At 34.8% G+C, this 15,822-nt stretch overlaps 2 protein-coding genes across 3 annotated transcripts; both read right to left on the bottom strand.

Annotated features, from left to right (window-relative positions):
- Nucleotides 1-2,982: 2,982 nt before the first annotated feature.
- LOC115971182 (nudix hydrolase 14, chloroplastic-like) lies at nt 2,983-6,086 on the bottom strand. Of its 2 annotated transcripts, XM_031090923.1 has the most exons (7): nt 5,799-6,086; nt 5,333-5,438; nt 4,939-5,016; nt 4,504-4,596; nt 4,206-4,298; nt 4,011-4,109; nt 2,983-3,346 (listed from the first exon to the last, which is right to left on the bottom strand). In XM_031090923.1, the coding sequence occupies exons 1-7, from the start codon at nt 6,038-6,040 to the stop codon at nt 3,110-3,112; spliced, it is 948 nt and encodes a 315-aa protein (XP_030946783.1). In that variant the 5' UTR covers nt 6,041-6,086; the 3' UTR covers nt 2,983-3,109. The 2 variants fall into 2 exon arrangements, with proteins under 2 accessions (XP_030946783.1, XP_030946784.1); XM_031090924.1 differs by lacking the exon at nt 4,939-5,016.
- A 995-nt stretch (nt 6,087-7,081) lies between these two features.
- LOC115971183 (geraniol 8-hydroxylase-like) lies at nt 7,082-9,108 on the bottom strand. Its single transcript, XM_031090925.1, has 2 exons — nt 7,959-9,108; nt 7,082-7,804 (listed from the first exon to the last, which is right to left on the bottom strand). The coding sequence occupies exons 1-2, from the start codon at nt 8,850-8,852 to the stop codon at nt 7,199-7,201; spliced, it is 1,500 nt and encodes a 499-aa protein (XP_030946785.1). The 5' UTR covers nt 8,853-9,108; the 3' UTR covers nt 7,082-7,198.
- Between the last annotated feature and the right edge of the window lie 6,714 nt (nt 9,109-15,822).

Here is a 15,822-nt window from a genome sequence, read left to right on the forward strand (position 1 = left end):
TCTGTAGGAACTTCAAGTGTGTTCTCCAAGACAATCAGCCTTACCTTGGTATCCGAAGACATTGTAGCTAGGCTCTGATACCAATTGTCACAAGGTCAATTTTTCACTCAAATTTTCTACCTGTGATGGCCTTAAGTCCCTGACTTAGTCTCAGCCAACACCATATACACACTGCAATAACATTTAGAACAAATTAAATATAGACGTTTTAACACACAGCACACACAATATTTATAGGGAACCCACCCCTAACCTTTATTACTTAATCTCAAGTACAAAGAAAACCCTTTTACAAGCCTAGAGAATTACACAGAATTTTTCCAAGGCCAAATACACTCTACTGTTGACACCCCCAACAACCTTAGGGTTAAATACACAAAATTAATTGCTATGACAGTTATTGGCTAGTAACTACTTGGGTCTTGGATAATCTGCCCCTTGTGTTCTGATTTAGGACACCTTCAACTGATGTTGTCTTAGCTTGCTCTTCACGTTTCCAACCACTACACAGCAGGTCTGTTCATCAAGAAAGTTAGGAATTTCTTAGAAACTACTTAATAATTGTCATCGCACATGCTGCACATGCATAACCCATGTCTCAACAGACCATGGGGCCTCTACCCATCCTCCAACAGCCCACACAATATGTTCCCACAAGTTTTGGAGAGGCTTGGCCTATACTCAAGGTCTCCCATCAGCACTACAGCCCACACAACATGCCTACATGTAGTACACAAAGTAATTGTCATTAGCCTACTAGCACTTGTCCATGCATTTAGCCAGCCCCCTCTAGCCCAATACCTTGCACGCAACATTTAGTCATCACAGTAGCCTAGCCCTGCCTTGCACTCAAGCCACCAAGCCCACACACAAGAAACTAGCAACTAAGTTACCAATGCCATGCACCACCACATAGGGTTAGCACCACCTGCTGCTGCCCATCATCAAAACCATCTCTGCCCACAATGGCCCTCCTCTGTCATGGCCTTGGGGGCATCATGTGGAGCAAGGTACCTCCACATGCTGCCCCTCATCATTGCTCATTGATCCAACTCGACTAGGGAGATTGGGCAGGTCCCCCTCAAAGAGCCCTTAGGAGCATTACTAGTTAGGCATGAGGAGTCATAAGTGTGTTGAGAAAACATGAAGTCACGTGATTGGCCCAATGCTGCCCAAGCACCCTCATTTCTCATGCCATCATCAACAACACATAATGCTCCTAACACCGTGTGAGCTCCCCGATTTCAAGTGGCTTGGGGTACAACGAGTGGCTTGGGGTACAGTGATCCTGCCAGAGTACATAGAGTTTATTGAAAGGTTTACAATGCCAATCTAGATCTCGCATAGTCTGTTGTATTGAGGGGTGATGTGGCTTGGGGTTTGAAGTTGTTGATGGGATATTGGTTTCAGGTGGTGGGGTTTTTAGAATTGCACTCATAACAGGATAGATGAGACTGAAGTTCTTCATGCTAGTAATGTGGACCTCTGGAGAGAGCTTGAGAGAGTCAGGGACAAGCTGGTAGCTAGAGTTATCACTTCCTTTTATAGCTAGAAGTTTTGGCCGTTGAGTTAATGATAAGGAAATGCATCAAAAAAAGAAAAGAAAGAAAGTTAGAAAGGACAATCCTAGATCCTCTTGTGTAGCTCATTTTGTTTCGAATTGCATGTTTGCTTGACATGTATTGATATACATCTAGCTGAATCCTATTCCAATCCAACAGTCACTGTTAGTTCAGTGCCACCTTAACATTTACAGTTTGTAATAGCAACGATGAAAGAAGTAGATTCACTGGAAGAGGCAGCCCTACTTGACTTCTCTCTCGTTACAAATTCATCAGAAATTTTAATTAGCTTAGCTTTAAAATGAGAGGCAAAAAAACTTGTTTTACATTCTGTGATTTATAACTAAAAACATGATTTAAAGTCAAGCTTTCAAGTTATAAAGACACATTATATGTAAAACAAACACCGCCCAAAAAGAAATGCAATTGCTTAACTTTTGTATCTAAGGGTCAATGACTGTTGAAGAATTTTTTAGAGAAAAGGAGGAATTTCATCAAAGTGAAGAGTTTCTTTGGCAATGTAGGGTGTGTATGTGCGTTTTTTTTCCTGTGTGTGCTTCTTTGGCAATGTAGGGTGTGTGTGTGTTTGAATGTTTTGGGTCAGAATCGGCAGTGATGGCTTTTAGCTAAGGGATAATGTAAGTTATTTGATGAAACCTGGTGGCTTTTGTCTTTCAGCTCGTGTCGTAACTTTTTGTCAAGGAAAGAGAGGTTATTCGGTCAATAGAAATTCTCAATATATCTTTGTTTATTTGATGTACAAAAAAGTTGCAAAAATAGAGAAAAAACAAAAAACCCAAAAGTCTTATTCAAATTGTATCGTTGTTCATGATTACAAGAGCACTACTTTAATACGGTTCAAGAATTTCATCAATATTGAAATATCTAAGCAAGTTACAATTAAACCCCATAAAACCCTCAACATTAAAAACCAAATCCAAAATTCAAAGTAAAAAATAATAGGGTAAATTACCATTTTGGTACCTAACATTTCCCCATATGTCAAAATGATCCCTAATGTTTTTAAATGTATTAGTTTAGTTTGGTATTGTGTCAAAATAATTATCATCATTAAGTGGTGAATGGAAAACACTGATATGGCTAACAATGATAATAAAAAATTATTTATGTGCCACATATGCTGCCACACGTACTATCACGTGGCCTAAACTATAAATAAATAAATATTAATAAAAAAAAAAATCTAAACTAAACTAAACTCAGATGTCCCTCAATCTTACCAAACCTAGTCGGACCTTCAATGCCAAACTGCTCATCGCCACTCGCCACCACTATCACAGCGGTGGCCTTAACCAGACATCCCCTTTTTCACTCCTCTCTTCTCACCCATTCTCTCTCTTCACTCAAACTTGTTTTTTCATTAACAAGTTTTTTCTTCTGCATTCCAACTTCAAAAAACTTATTTTCCCAAAAAGCAAATTTATTCAGAAATTGGGATAAATAGTTTCCATCAGTCCATAAAACAGAATTTGGTGAGGGTTCTAACCCATCATCAAAAGCCTCTAGTGTTTAGAAATGTTAGTGGATTAGGTTTTTGATTGAAGCAGTAGCCCTTCTCTCATGGCCATTTCGTAGAGAGCAATGGCCATCAGAACCTTTGAATCAGCTGTCATGCGCCACAGATTTTTATATGAAACCACACGGACCTTAATGAGTTCACCATGGTCACGAAGACCCGTTTCTTTTCCTTGCAGCTGCGTGATGATCTCTCTATCCACGTGCCCCCGGTACAAAAAGAGGCTAATTTCTTCATCACACCCACCCTAACCATGGAAAAGTAAATGAAAATGATAAACTGAACCACAGAAAAGAAAATTCCCCGCAGGGCTGCAAGGTTTTGAGATGGTTGAACGGATACATGTTACCAACAATCATTTTCTTATGAGAAAGTTATAATATACAAACACACACACACATATATATCTTGCTCTAGATCATACTAACTAGGAACCATTCGTTTCTATATATTTAACAAAATATATGCAACTCAAAAACTCATGTATTATTCAAGATAGAGTTGATGTACAAATAATAACTCACTTAAACCAGATGATTTGAGAATGGAAGCACTTGATTTTCATTAACATTACATACACTACCCCTACTCAAGTAGTTCTGAACTTATATCAGGACTTGATAGAATTATTAAAAGTGTAATTGATGGTCTCCTTGTTAGTTATCTCTAGATCCAACTTTTATGAGCTCACAGTTCTCTTAAGCAATGACTCCTGGACTTATATTCTTGAAAATGCCAACAAAATAATAACTTAAAGAATTATTTAACGCTATTAACAGTCTCCAATCATCAATGACACTTTCCTAACAAAAAAAATCTTTAAATCCTTGTTTCTCCATGCACTAACTCCACAACCCAAACTTGAAACAATGAAAAGGTATATAGCCAAACAATGACCATTGACAACATACCGGAGATGGAAAGACTCTGCATCCTGTGGATGGTTCAAGGAAAGCTGTAAGATCAATCATGTCTTCTAAATTTAAGTGTATTCCAGTCTCCTCCTCAACCTGTCATAATCAGAAGATCAAAGTCATATTAAAACTTGGCTAAACTAGTAGATGTGTGTGTGCATGAGAGAGAGAGAGAGAGAGAGAGAGAGAGACCTCCCGCGCTGCAGTGCCAACAAAATCACCCTTGTCATCATCCAACATTCCAGCAGGCAATTCCAAACTAAGCCTCCCAACAGGGACCCTAACCTTAGACATGTGAGAACTTTTAATAAGGTCTGGGTTAAGTAAACTTAGGGTCCTTATCTTAAATCAATTCCTAATGTATAATAAAAGAATATATATATATATATATATATACACACACGTGTGTGTGTGTGTGTGTGTTTTCAAAAAACGTTCATGTAAAGCTTCATAATAAACATCAACATACAGCAGGGGGAAAAAATCCTACCTGTTCAGTAAGAACAGCATAAGTTTCACCCTCTGACTCCAAGAGGATCAATATGGCTACAGCTGGTCCTCGTGCAAATACGATACCTGGAACCTAATCACATTTTAGTTTGAACAGAAACAAGAGAATAATAGCACTAGATGAACCACATGAAGATTGCCACCAGAAATGAGGTATATTTATTGAGGTTACACATACAAAGCCTCAGGTTCATCTAGCTACAAAAATAAATAAATCAAGAATGACCCTTGAACACCAGTAAGGCTATTCTATTAGCCTGAAGTAATAAAACAAGAAGAAAAAAAAAAAAAAACAAAACAAAACAAAACCCACAAAGAGCCGAATTGAAGATAGTTAAATATTTAAAATTTAAGTTAAAGAAAAAGAACCCAGATAATTAGGATTCAAAAGCAGTGCATGGATATGTTTAAATACTTTTTTTCCTGTTTCCTTATCAACAATGTCAGCTTTGAATTTGAGAAACCCGACACGCTCTCCAAACATATCTACTCCCTAAAACCAACAAGAAAACATCAGAATATATCGTATATCTTAGTGACATATTGGAAGCATCAAAAGATATAACAAATCCTTGGGTTATTATTCAGTAGAACTAGCACGAGAATGTATTGCAAATTAGAATACATGCATGCTTTTTTCTTTTTCTTTTTTAATTGGTAAGTTACATAGACACCAAGTGGGTTTCGAATTCACAACTTCACTCTCCACCCATTTCTAGTGGAAGGATGAAAGTGCCATTTGGGTCAGAACTCATGAGAATACTTACATACATAAAAAAACAAACAGACATATAATTGAGAATAGCTACCTGGAGAAGTACACGTTTAAGAGACATAGCATTGTTAGCTAAAATTCCAGTTTCAGTTTGCAAGTTCTTTAACCACTGCTTGAACAATGAGGAATTAATAGCAGTCCTGCAACATCAAATCACACCAAACGCCATATATTAATAACTATGGGCCCATTGTTGGCAAAATTTTTAAAAAAAGAAAAAAGAAAAGAAAAGGGGAATGGGGTCAATTTGGCAATTTTGCAAAAACTAATTTTGTCAAATAAATGGGTTTTCTCTCAACAGTTGTAAGTCCAAGGTAATGTAAAGATTTAAATATAAATCCTTCATATATAGCAATTTAAACAACTTTCTAAAAAGTAATACTTTCTTGATTTTTTTTTTTTTTTTTTTTTTCAAATACAAATAATAAGAAAAACAAGCTTAATTAAATATAAAAAAAAATAAAAAAAAAAAAAAAAAAGGTAAATAGAGAAGAAAAGACCTGAATTGGAAGTCGGAGATGCCAGGTGCGGCGACAATCTGGACGGGTTCAGCGAGTTGAGTCGGGAGGGTGATGGAGTGAGTCAGAGGGGATGATGACTCGGTCTCGGTCGACATTTTGCAATTGGAAGAGAGGGATCTGAGTCGGTGAGGATGAGAGGGAAGGGATAGTGTTTTGGAGAGAGTGCGTAACTGTTGATGTAGAGACATGGAACTGGATACCTGAAGAATGTGCGACGCCATTTTCGATTCCCTCTGTTTGTGTACGTGGATTGCTTGAGTTGACCATTAATCGTTAAGACATTTATTAAATGATTATTTTAAAAAAAATTGATTTTTTTTTTTTTTATAGAAAATATAAAAAATTAGTTGTTTTTTTAAAAAAAAATATATAAAGTTTTTAAAAATTAATTAACTTTCACTAGTATTATTGGATTTATGTTCATTAGCATGTGATTCTTTTTTGGAGTCTTCAGAAATAAGGTTAGGATACTATGCATAATTTTTACAAGTTGATGTGCCACTAATAACAAATAAATAAATAAATAAAATTCAAACATTAATTTATAAAACTTAACCCAAACCTAACCAGACTTGCCCATTTTGCCTTGTTTAAATTTGACCAAGTAGATTGATTGTGTACTCTAGGATTTGTAGATTCATTGTCTTTTATGTCTTTTTATTTGTTATTGTAATTTTTTTTTTTGTAAAATACTATTTTGGTCCTTAAAATTTTCCAAATATTTGTTTTTTGTCCCTAAACTTTAAAAAATTATTTTTTTATCCTAAAATTAGTGAATTTTTTTTTCTTCCCTAAACTATTGAAAATGTTTCTTTCATCGTTAAACTTTATTAAAAGTTTGTTTTTCGTCTCTAAACTATTAAAAAAAATTCTTTTAAATCCCGAATTTTGTCAATAAAATATTTAAAAAAAAAACTCTTTACAAAATTTAAGGATAATTTTTTATTTTTTAAAGTTTAGGGACAAAAAACAAATTTTTAATAAAGTTTAAGGATCAAAATAATATATTACGCAAACCACATATAGTCAACATTAAATCGATCCAAACCATGAGTGGATAAAGTAGTATAATTAACTCTTTTTAGTTGTGGGTTTCAGTTAGCTCAATTGATAAAGTTTCTAATGGTTGAATAAAAGATTTGAAGTTTAATCCCTGCTTATACTAAAAATTAATTCTAAAAAAAAATAAAAAAATAAAATAAAAAACCTTTTTAGTTTGATAATTGTCTTCTTCTCGTAAAAGGAGATCAAATAATGTCATTAAGTTAAAAAACTCTTAATATTTCATACGGCAATAAATTTTGTAACAACAACCTTATGAACACAATAATTATATATTTTTATTAAAATATACAAACATAACAAACTGGGTTTATTTGTTAAACCATGATAGGAATAGCTCGCAGGGGTTGAGCCATCTGTAAGGTTAAACCAAACTTATCTTCCATGGACATATCCTCAGGCTTAAAGCCATCTTCAAGTTTCCAATCAAAGGTATGAATAAGCGAACCCAGCATCAAGTGTAACATTCGTATCGCCAAAGGCAATCCAGGACATATTCTCCTCCCACCACCAAACGGAATAAGCTCAAAATTCCGTCCCTTGACATCAATTTCTGACCCCATGAACCTCTCTGGCTTAAATGAGATTGGGTTTTCCCATATGCTGGAGTCCCTGCCTATAGCCCATGCATTTACAAGCACTTGTGCACCCTTTGGGACTGTAAAGCCCTGAATTTCTACATCTGCCTCAGCTTTACGGGGAAGTAACAGTGGAACTGGAGGGTGTAGCCGGAAGGTTTCTTTGACTATTGCTTGCAAGTATGGTAAACGAGCAATATCAGATTCCTCTACTTGGTTTCCTTTGCCAATGATTTGATTGAGCTCTTCTTTGGCTTTTGATAGAACCTCTGGGTTGTGAATCAGCTCTGCCATTGTCCATTCTAATGTAGCGGACGTTGTATCATTACCTGCAATAAACAGGTCCTATTCCACAAAAATTTAAACAAAGTGAGACAACATATTAGACCATAAACCAGATTCATAAAAAGTACATAGATGAATAATTCATTCAAAAAAATAAGTACGTAAATGAATCAATCTATAAATTATTGAAGAAGAATATGGAGAAAATTGTCACCAGGAACAAACGTTCGATTTGAGTTTTGTCAAACTCCCCTGTGCTTTCTTCACTAATGTCAAGAAGGGTATTTAACATATCAATGTTTCTGATTGAATCGGGTTCTTTTCTTGTCAGCAACCGTTTGTTGATCAAGCTATCAAAGAGTTCTATCATATTCCCAAAGTAAATTGTCATCCGGCGACGTATGCCTTGGGGATCAACCTTCCTAAGCACCGGAAAATAGTCTGCCAAGTTTGGTTTTCCAACCTCTTCCATGATATTCCATACAAGTTCCTTGAACTCTCTTGCCATATCAGAATTCGGGTCTGCCAAATCCACAGAGCAAATAGTGTTGGACAATAAATTAAGCGTAGTTTTGAAAGCTGCTCTACCAATATCGACTGCATCATTGGTTAGGCAGCTTTTATGGACGTCAGCAAGCAGCTCTTGTACTTTCTTGCGCCGGAGGTTTTGGTTGGCATCGAGTGTCTTATGGGCGAATAATTGGGAGTTAAATATTTTTCTAATGTTTCTCCAACGTGAGGAAACAGGTATCCAAGGCAACCCTAACTCATGCTGTTTGTGGGCTCGGATTGCATCTGGTATGGAACGGTTGGAAAGGAGTTGGTCATGTGTTTGGAGGACTTCTTTGGCCATGGTAGCTGAAGAAATGACTACTGTGGTTATCTGGCCTAATTTTAGGCTCATCAAGGGTCCATTTGTCATGGCAAGCTTGGCCAGAGACTTGTGAGGTTTGTCACCAAGTTCCAAGAGGTTTCCAATGATTGGAAAAGGCTTTGGTCCTGGAGGAAGCTTTTTGGGAATAGATTTGCTTCTTTTTGCAATGGTATGGAGGGCTTGAATAATGGTCAAGCTGAGGCAAAGATAGAGTATACAGCTTAAAACTTCCATCTCTGTGTGTGTTTCAGAGAGAGAACCAAAAAAGGAACTGGAATGTATCTCCCTCCCTACGGCCTCCGGGCGAGAAGCTTTCTTGTACCTGCGATAAAGTGACTTCTTTTTTTCTTATTACCAATCCTCAACAAGTGGTCACCATTGTTCATGAGCAAACGTTACGGAATCAAATTGACCTCCACAATTTGAATGGTATACGAACTGTGTTGTTATCCCTGCAACTATTATTTCCCCTTTTCAAAATATGAAAAATTAAAAATCATTTTTACATCTAGCTTTTATGTGTTTAGAGTTAAGAGTAAAATGTGAGGCACACGTTTTATGACTTTGTATGACCATTTTCTTTCATAAAGATGCAATAGGATTTATTTTAGTGATTCATGCCGAGACAAATATTAACTACATATTTGCATACAATGTATGGTCAAAATACCACTTTTTGCTATAGAGATAAAAGGAAGAAGAGTCAAGAAGCTTGGGAGGAAAATACTTGCTGGTAGTAAAAAGAATGGTCTAGAGATTTTAAAGTCGGTTTGTTAACCAACATAATTAAGTACGGACAGGGCCGGCTCAACAAGTCGGCAAAAATTTTAAGGGTAAATATTAATCAAATAATATATATATTGAATTTTTTTATTTAAAATTTATTTTTCTTACTTTTTAAGATGTAAAATTATTGATTAAATTTTTGTATTTAAGTTTTTCTATCATTTTTTTTAATTGATAATATTACTAATTCACTTAATCTTTTTTGTGACATAGTAGAACAATAGAACCTCGTTATTGCAATTTTTCTAAATTTGTAACCACTTTGAAGTCTAAACTTACACAAATAAAAATTAATTTAATACATGGTTCAATAAATTAGTATCACTATTGTAACGCCCCAAAATCATAAGCAATAATAGTCTATTTAATCTGAATAATCCATAAAAATATTAAATAAAAGAACTAGCAACCTTGAATCTCATCACAAAAGTCAGAGCTCTAATTCACCAAATACAAAACATCCTCAAAATAATTCTCCAATACAATGTTTAATGCCATAAAATAATAAAAAAAAAATCATCAGTTCTACAAAAATAGTTCGTAACAGCTATCTTCCAAGAATCTCTACTCCAGTAATCCTTTTAATGTATCTGTAATGGGAAATAAAGGGGAGTGAGATAACTCAATAAGTGGAATTTACTAACATTGGGGTGTGAGAACAAACCTTCAATGAATAATTCTTACAGCAATTTTATAACTTATAACTCATCAATATTTACCACTAAATATTTCATGTAAAAGAAAAATATCTTTACAACGTGAGCCATCATAATATATATATATATATATATATATTGATACCATCACATAAACAATTTCCTAGGTTTTTCTTGTGGTCAACGTTTACGCCCCGTTGACAGGGTTGTACTATCCCCTTTTTGGGATTGGAACCTCCTTTCATCCCATTTTTTAAGGATGGCTCATTTGGAACCTAAAGGTACACTCCCTTGCTAAAGAGCTTCCTTTTAGATCCTCAATAGTATGCTCCCCTGCTAAGGAGCTATCAAATGTGCACTGTCCCCTTTTGGGACCGTCCTTTGCTAAGGACTAGCTGCAGTATGATTGTCCCTTGCTAAGGACTAAATACCATACTAAGCTTCTAATCACGACTTGTCATAGGTTTTCAAAACATATACAAGATACTCACATAAATAATCCATTCAAGATGCTCACAAAAATAATCCAATCATAATTCTCAAAAATATAAGGATATATCGCACATACCAATTTAAATAAATTTAGGTTGTCCCACAAGTTTTGCATAAAACAAATAATTAATGTGCACATCAAGAAATTATAAAATATCCATTTATATGTATAGAATAACAATATATTTCTTTGAGATATAATAGTTTAATAACCAATACTGTTTGGGAAAATCCCCAAAATTAGTAAACACCACTTACATCTAAGTTGCAAAAATAGAGGAAATCAACCTCCCTTGAATCACAACAATTCAGTAGAATTAGAACCTAGTAACACCAAAAATAGGTTCATCAATACACAAATTCCCACTTAAAAATCTATTTTCACACTTAAAATGGTTTTATCCTAGACAACATTGATTTATCCAAAATCCTCTATTTACTCACCTAACTATCCAATTTACTTTCAGCTTTAATCAGATTTTTGGATTTATAAATATTCCTGCCTAATCAGAATATTCATGAAACTTCAATATAGCTAAAAGATAGCTAGTGCAATAATATAGTTCTACCAAATCAATCATAGAGCCAATAGAGGTCCATATGACTGTACATACTATTCATACATAATCAAATTTCAAAGCTTGGACCATACGGCTATATAAACAATTCTTATTATAATATTGTGATTATCAACCTAAAGACCCAAAATCTAGTACATGGCTGAACTAGTGTGAATGCATATAAACTGGTCAACAATTGAGGCTTGGTGTGAATGCATATGAACCGGTCAACAATTGAGGCTTAGTGTGAAAGCAAATTAACCACAAACTCTATTGGCTCAATTCAAAGACTTCCTGACATACGACCATAATACAATTCTTAATCAAATATAATAACAATTCTAGGAGCCCTTTCTCTATTAGTATAATCATAGAAACCGTAACTATAATCTCTACTCACAGCCACAGTGAAGAGAAGCAAAGTTTAGTAGTGTGATGCGGCTGAAGCAAAAAGAAAGCCTTATAAGAATATGCACGTATACCTTAAGGGGTAAAAGACTAGGGTTTTCAAGACCCATATATTTACTTATGTCACCTCACTTGAGCTTCAAATCCCATAGTATTTTTTTTTTTTTTTTTTTTTAATATCTTAGGCCCAAATCAATTAAATCCATTTAATTGTAGGCCTCATTTATAATTTACGTATAAAAATTAAATTGGTATCAAAATTATGGGGTGTTACATCCTTCCCCCCTTAAAAAAATTTCGTCCTTGAAATTGTACATACCTTCGTTAACGAACAACTCTGAATACTTAGATTTCATCTCATCTTCTCGCTCCCAAGATGCCTCCTCTACTGTGTGATTCTTCCAAAGAACCTTAACCAATGATATGGTCTTGGTGCGTAGCACATTATCCTTGCGGTCAAGAATTTGGATTGGGACTTCCTCATAAGTCAAGTTGTCTTTGATCTTGAGTGGCTCATAGTTCAAGACATGTGAAGGATCCGGGATGTACTTTCTCAGCATGGAAACATGAAACACATTATGCACTCCCGCAAGTGTAGGCGGTAAGGCCAACTCGTAGGCAACCTTACCAATACGTTTCAAGATCTCAAATGGACCAACAAATCTAGGACTCAACTTCCCTTTCTTCCCAAATCTCATCACACCCTTCATTGGGGCGACTTTCAAAAATACCATATCTCCAACTTCAAATTCTACTTTCCTTCTTGAGTTGTCATAATAACTTTTCTGTCGACTTTGTGCTATTTGCAATCTTTTACGAATCAAATCAATCTTCTCAGATGTCATCTGAATTATTTCTGGTCCCAACAATTTCCTCTCCTATTTGATGTGTTAGTTTTTCTAGCGAGTCCTCTCTTTTTATCCATTTTAGGGGGTAATGCCGTCTGCTCGTGTGAATGATAGACCTTAACATAAAGGAAGTGGTAAAATCCACTAACATGTGAAATGATGAAACATTGTACCTAAAACTGAAGTTTATTTCTGATACATAGCACATGAAAATATATTTAAGTGCGTTTGGTTCGTCATGATATTACATTTCTTTTCTTTTTAGAAAGAGTGATGAAATTAAGATGATGAGAAATATTTTATAATTTTAAATTATAATAATGTTAGAAAAAATAAACTAAATTAAAAATTTTAATGTCACATCACCACATGTTACAATATTGATCCACTTCTAGTATGTCACTTTACCACTTTAGGTTTCTCTCCTTCCTTATATAGGGTAGTACCATAATTCTTCCTCTAAGATGGAATAGAAATTATAAGGCCACCATTTTGCTTCCAATAAATACCATAGGTCTTTTTATTCTTAGATTGATTCCTTAAATTTGTGTAAGAATGAGCACGGGGATCTTAAAAAGGATCAAGAAGTGTGTGGCTACAAATGGCACAATATTGCAAGTGAAACGAAACCACTTTCAGTTGTTAGGCTAGCTTGAATCGAAATTCAATTGAGCCATATAATGGACGGCGTGAGAGAATCATTCCCACCTAAAAAGTAGAGACGAACATATTCTTTTCATACTTGTCCTATAAAAAAGATTGAACTGGCCCTAACCCGACCCATTTAATAATCGTGTCATGATCCTTCAACCCTAACCCGACCTGTTAATAAGGCAAGTTGAACTGACCCAACCCATTTGACATACTTAATAAACGAGTCATGTTGGGTTGACACGAATATAACACAACCCATTTCAACCTGCATAACATTAAATATAATATCTATCTAGAAATAATTTTTTTACATCCCAAAAAGCAGTGTATACACTTAAGTCTTCAACTCACATTCAAAATAATATAGTTTAACAAAAATATAACATTCATCTTGAAATAAGTTTTTTACACTCCAAAAGAAGTCCATACACTTAAACCCAAATTCAAAATGACAAAGTTTAACAAAAATAAAATAACATAGTTCAACAAAAATATAATATCCTTGGAACTCGCCAAATGTTAAGTATCAATATTGAAAAAATTTGAGCAAACAGTGAACTAATCCTGACTATGACCACAATTATCATCCATAGATTCTTTGTTAATGTCCAAATTCATAACATCTTCCACAAGCTCATCCAATTTCATTTGTGCAAGTTCTACGCCAAAAAAAAAAAAAAAAAAGTATTAGCAGTTCTAATGTTTGTAAAGTTTCAATTTTCAATTTTCAATTATATCCCTTGTAAATTTTTGTAATTACTCACTTTTTTTTTTAAATTTTAAAATATATGTTGAATATAAAAGGTATTTGACAAATCTAAAATAAAATTAATATTTATTTGTTATTCAAGTTAAACAGGTTGTATTAAGTGGGTCATTTCGAGTTGACACAAATAAATTGGCGTGTCAAACATGTCTATTGCGGGTTACTTGGGTTGACCCACTTATGACACGTTTTTTATCGTGTCACTTTCGGGTTGACCCGTTTATGACCCAAACCCATTAAGGCCCAACCCTAACCCGAAAAAATCTGTATTAGGTTTGTGTCGTGTTCGCGAGTTGGGTCGAACATTGACACTCCTATGTTTAGTTGAGTTATTTGTTTTTTAAGGCGGCTGATATGTTTGACTGAACATTAAATGCTTAAAATGGTTACACAGCCTTTCACCAAAAAATATATATATGGTTACAGCCTAGTTGTACGCGTGCGTGTGTGTATATATATATATATATATATATAGAGAGAGAGAGAGAGAGAGAGAGAGAGAGAGAGAGAGAGAGAGAGAGAGAGAGAGAGAGAGAGAGAGAGAGAGAGAGAGAGAGAGAGAGAGAGAGAGAAAGAGAGAGAGTTCTATAACTTGGGTAGACAATCAAGATTTCATGCAGGGACCGCTTACAAATATTTAGATGAATCTATTAACAATTTAACATATATAATAGGGTAAATTCCACAAACCACCCCTGAGGTTTGTGATAATACCAACTAAGTCCATAACATTTTAAAACCTACCAATTTCATCCTAAAAAGACAATTTTGTCCCTGAACTTAAAAAAAAAACCTAAACGCCGTTACTTTTTATTTTATTTCCTCTCCCCCTCTCTTCTCTGAGTTTCTCTATCTCAAAACCCTCTCTCTCCACAACGCCAGGCCGTGAAGGACCTCCGATCCTGCATGGACGCCGACGTGTCCCTCGCTCTCATCAAGACAAGCTGATCAAAGTCAAGCTCGAGGCGCTGTGGACCGGACCAGGACCTCCGTGGTGAATAGGCTGAGGAAGAAGTTGAAGGATTCGATTGAGAGTTTCAATAATCACCTGCAACAGATCTCGTCGGAGTATCGGGAGATCGTACAACGCCGGTACTTCACCGTCACCGGCAAAAATCCCGACGAGAAAACCGTTGACCTTCTTATTTCCACAGGTCACCTTTTGTTTCAGACACTTTTCGAATTTTCTGTTGAGATTTTTAGGAGATTTCGTTGGGAATATTCAAAGGGATTTATGTACTGTTTGGCTTGGATTTTGCTTGTTTTTCTGGGATTTTTGTTGGGATTTTTAGGAGATTTCATTGGGAATTTTCAAAGGGATTTATGTGTGTTGTTTGGCTTGGATTTTTGCTTTTGTTTTTTTTTTTTTTTTTTTTTTTTTTTTTTGGGTTTCTATTGGTTTTGAAAGAGATTTTTATTGGTGGTGTTGTTGATGCCGGTGACCAAATCATGGGCTTCACTGTGGCTAAGGTTCCATTGCAGATAGAGTTCTAAGATGGAGAACTCAGAGAAGAGAGGGGGAGAGGAAATAAAAAAAAGTAATGGCGTTTATTTTTTATTTTTTAAGTTTAGGGATAAAATTGTCCTTTTAGATGAAATTGGTAGGTTTTAAAATATTTTGAACTTAGTTGGATATTATCACAGATCTCAAGGGTGGTTTGTGGAATTTACCCTATATAATAATATATTGGACTAGGTCACCTAATGCTGAATTGACCCGTAGTGGTAAAGTTCCAAACAGAAGCTTCTCTTTGAAATTGTTAACCAGGGGCGGCGCTATAGCTTAATCAGGGGGTTCACTGACTTCAAAAAAAAAAAAAAAAAAAATTTATATATGTAAAATATTTTTTTGTTAGTTTAATACTTTAATTTATTTTTAAATATATATATAAATATATATATATATATATATATATTTATTTATTTATTTATTGGTTTTGGTTAAAATGTTTGATAAGAAATAAAAACCATATCATTTCCGCCATCTTCATTTTCAACCCTATTGCTTGCAATATCTCTCTCTCTCTCTCTCTC

This window comes from Quercus lobata, chromosome 12 (assembly GCF_001633185.2).
Source record: "Quercus lobata isolate SW786 chromosome 12, ValleyOak3.0 Primary Assembly, whole genome shotgun sequence".
In the NCBI taxonomy this organism is placed as follows: Eukaryota; Viridiplantae; Streptophyta; class Magnoliopsida; order Fagales; family Fagaceae; genus Quercus; species Quercus lobata.

Bases quoted from the DNA above. Each gene is read 5' to 3' on its own strand.
- LOC115971183 (XM_031090925.1), bottom strand. From the start codon at position 8,852: ATGGAAGTTTTAAGCTGTATACTCTATCTTTGCCTCAGCTTGACCATT. The intron at 7,805-7,958 runs GTGACAATTTTC...TTTGTGGAATAG, and splicing joins AAATCGAACGTTTGTTCCTG to GACCTGTTTATTGCAGGTAA.
- LOC115971182 (XM_031090923.1), bottom strand. From the start codon at position 6,040: ATGGCGTCGCACATTCTTCAGGTATCCAGTTCCATGTCTCTACATCAA. The intron at 5,017-5,332 runs GTAGCTATTCTC...TGTTGGTTTTAG, and splicing joins TTAAACGTGTACTTCTCCAG to GGAGTAGATATGTTTGGAGA. The intron at 4,110-4,205 runs GTCTCTCTCTCT...TGATTATGACAG, and splicing joins TTGGCACTGCAGCGCGGGAG to GTTGAGGAGGAGACTGGAAT.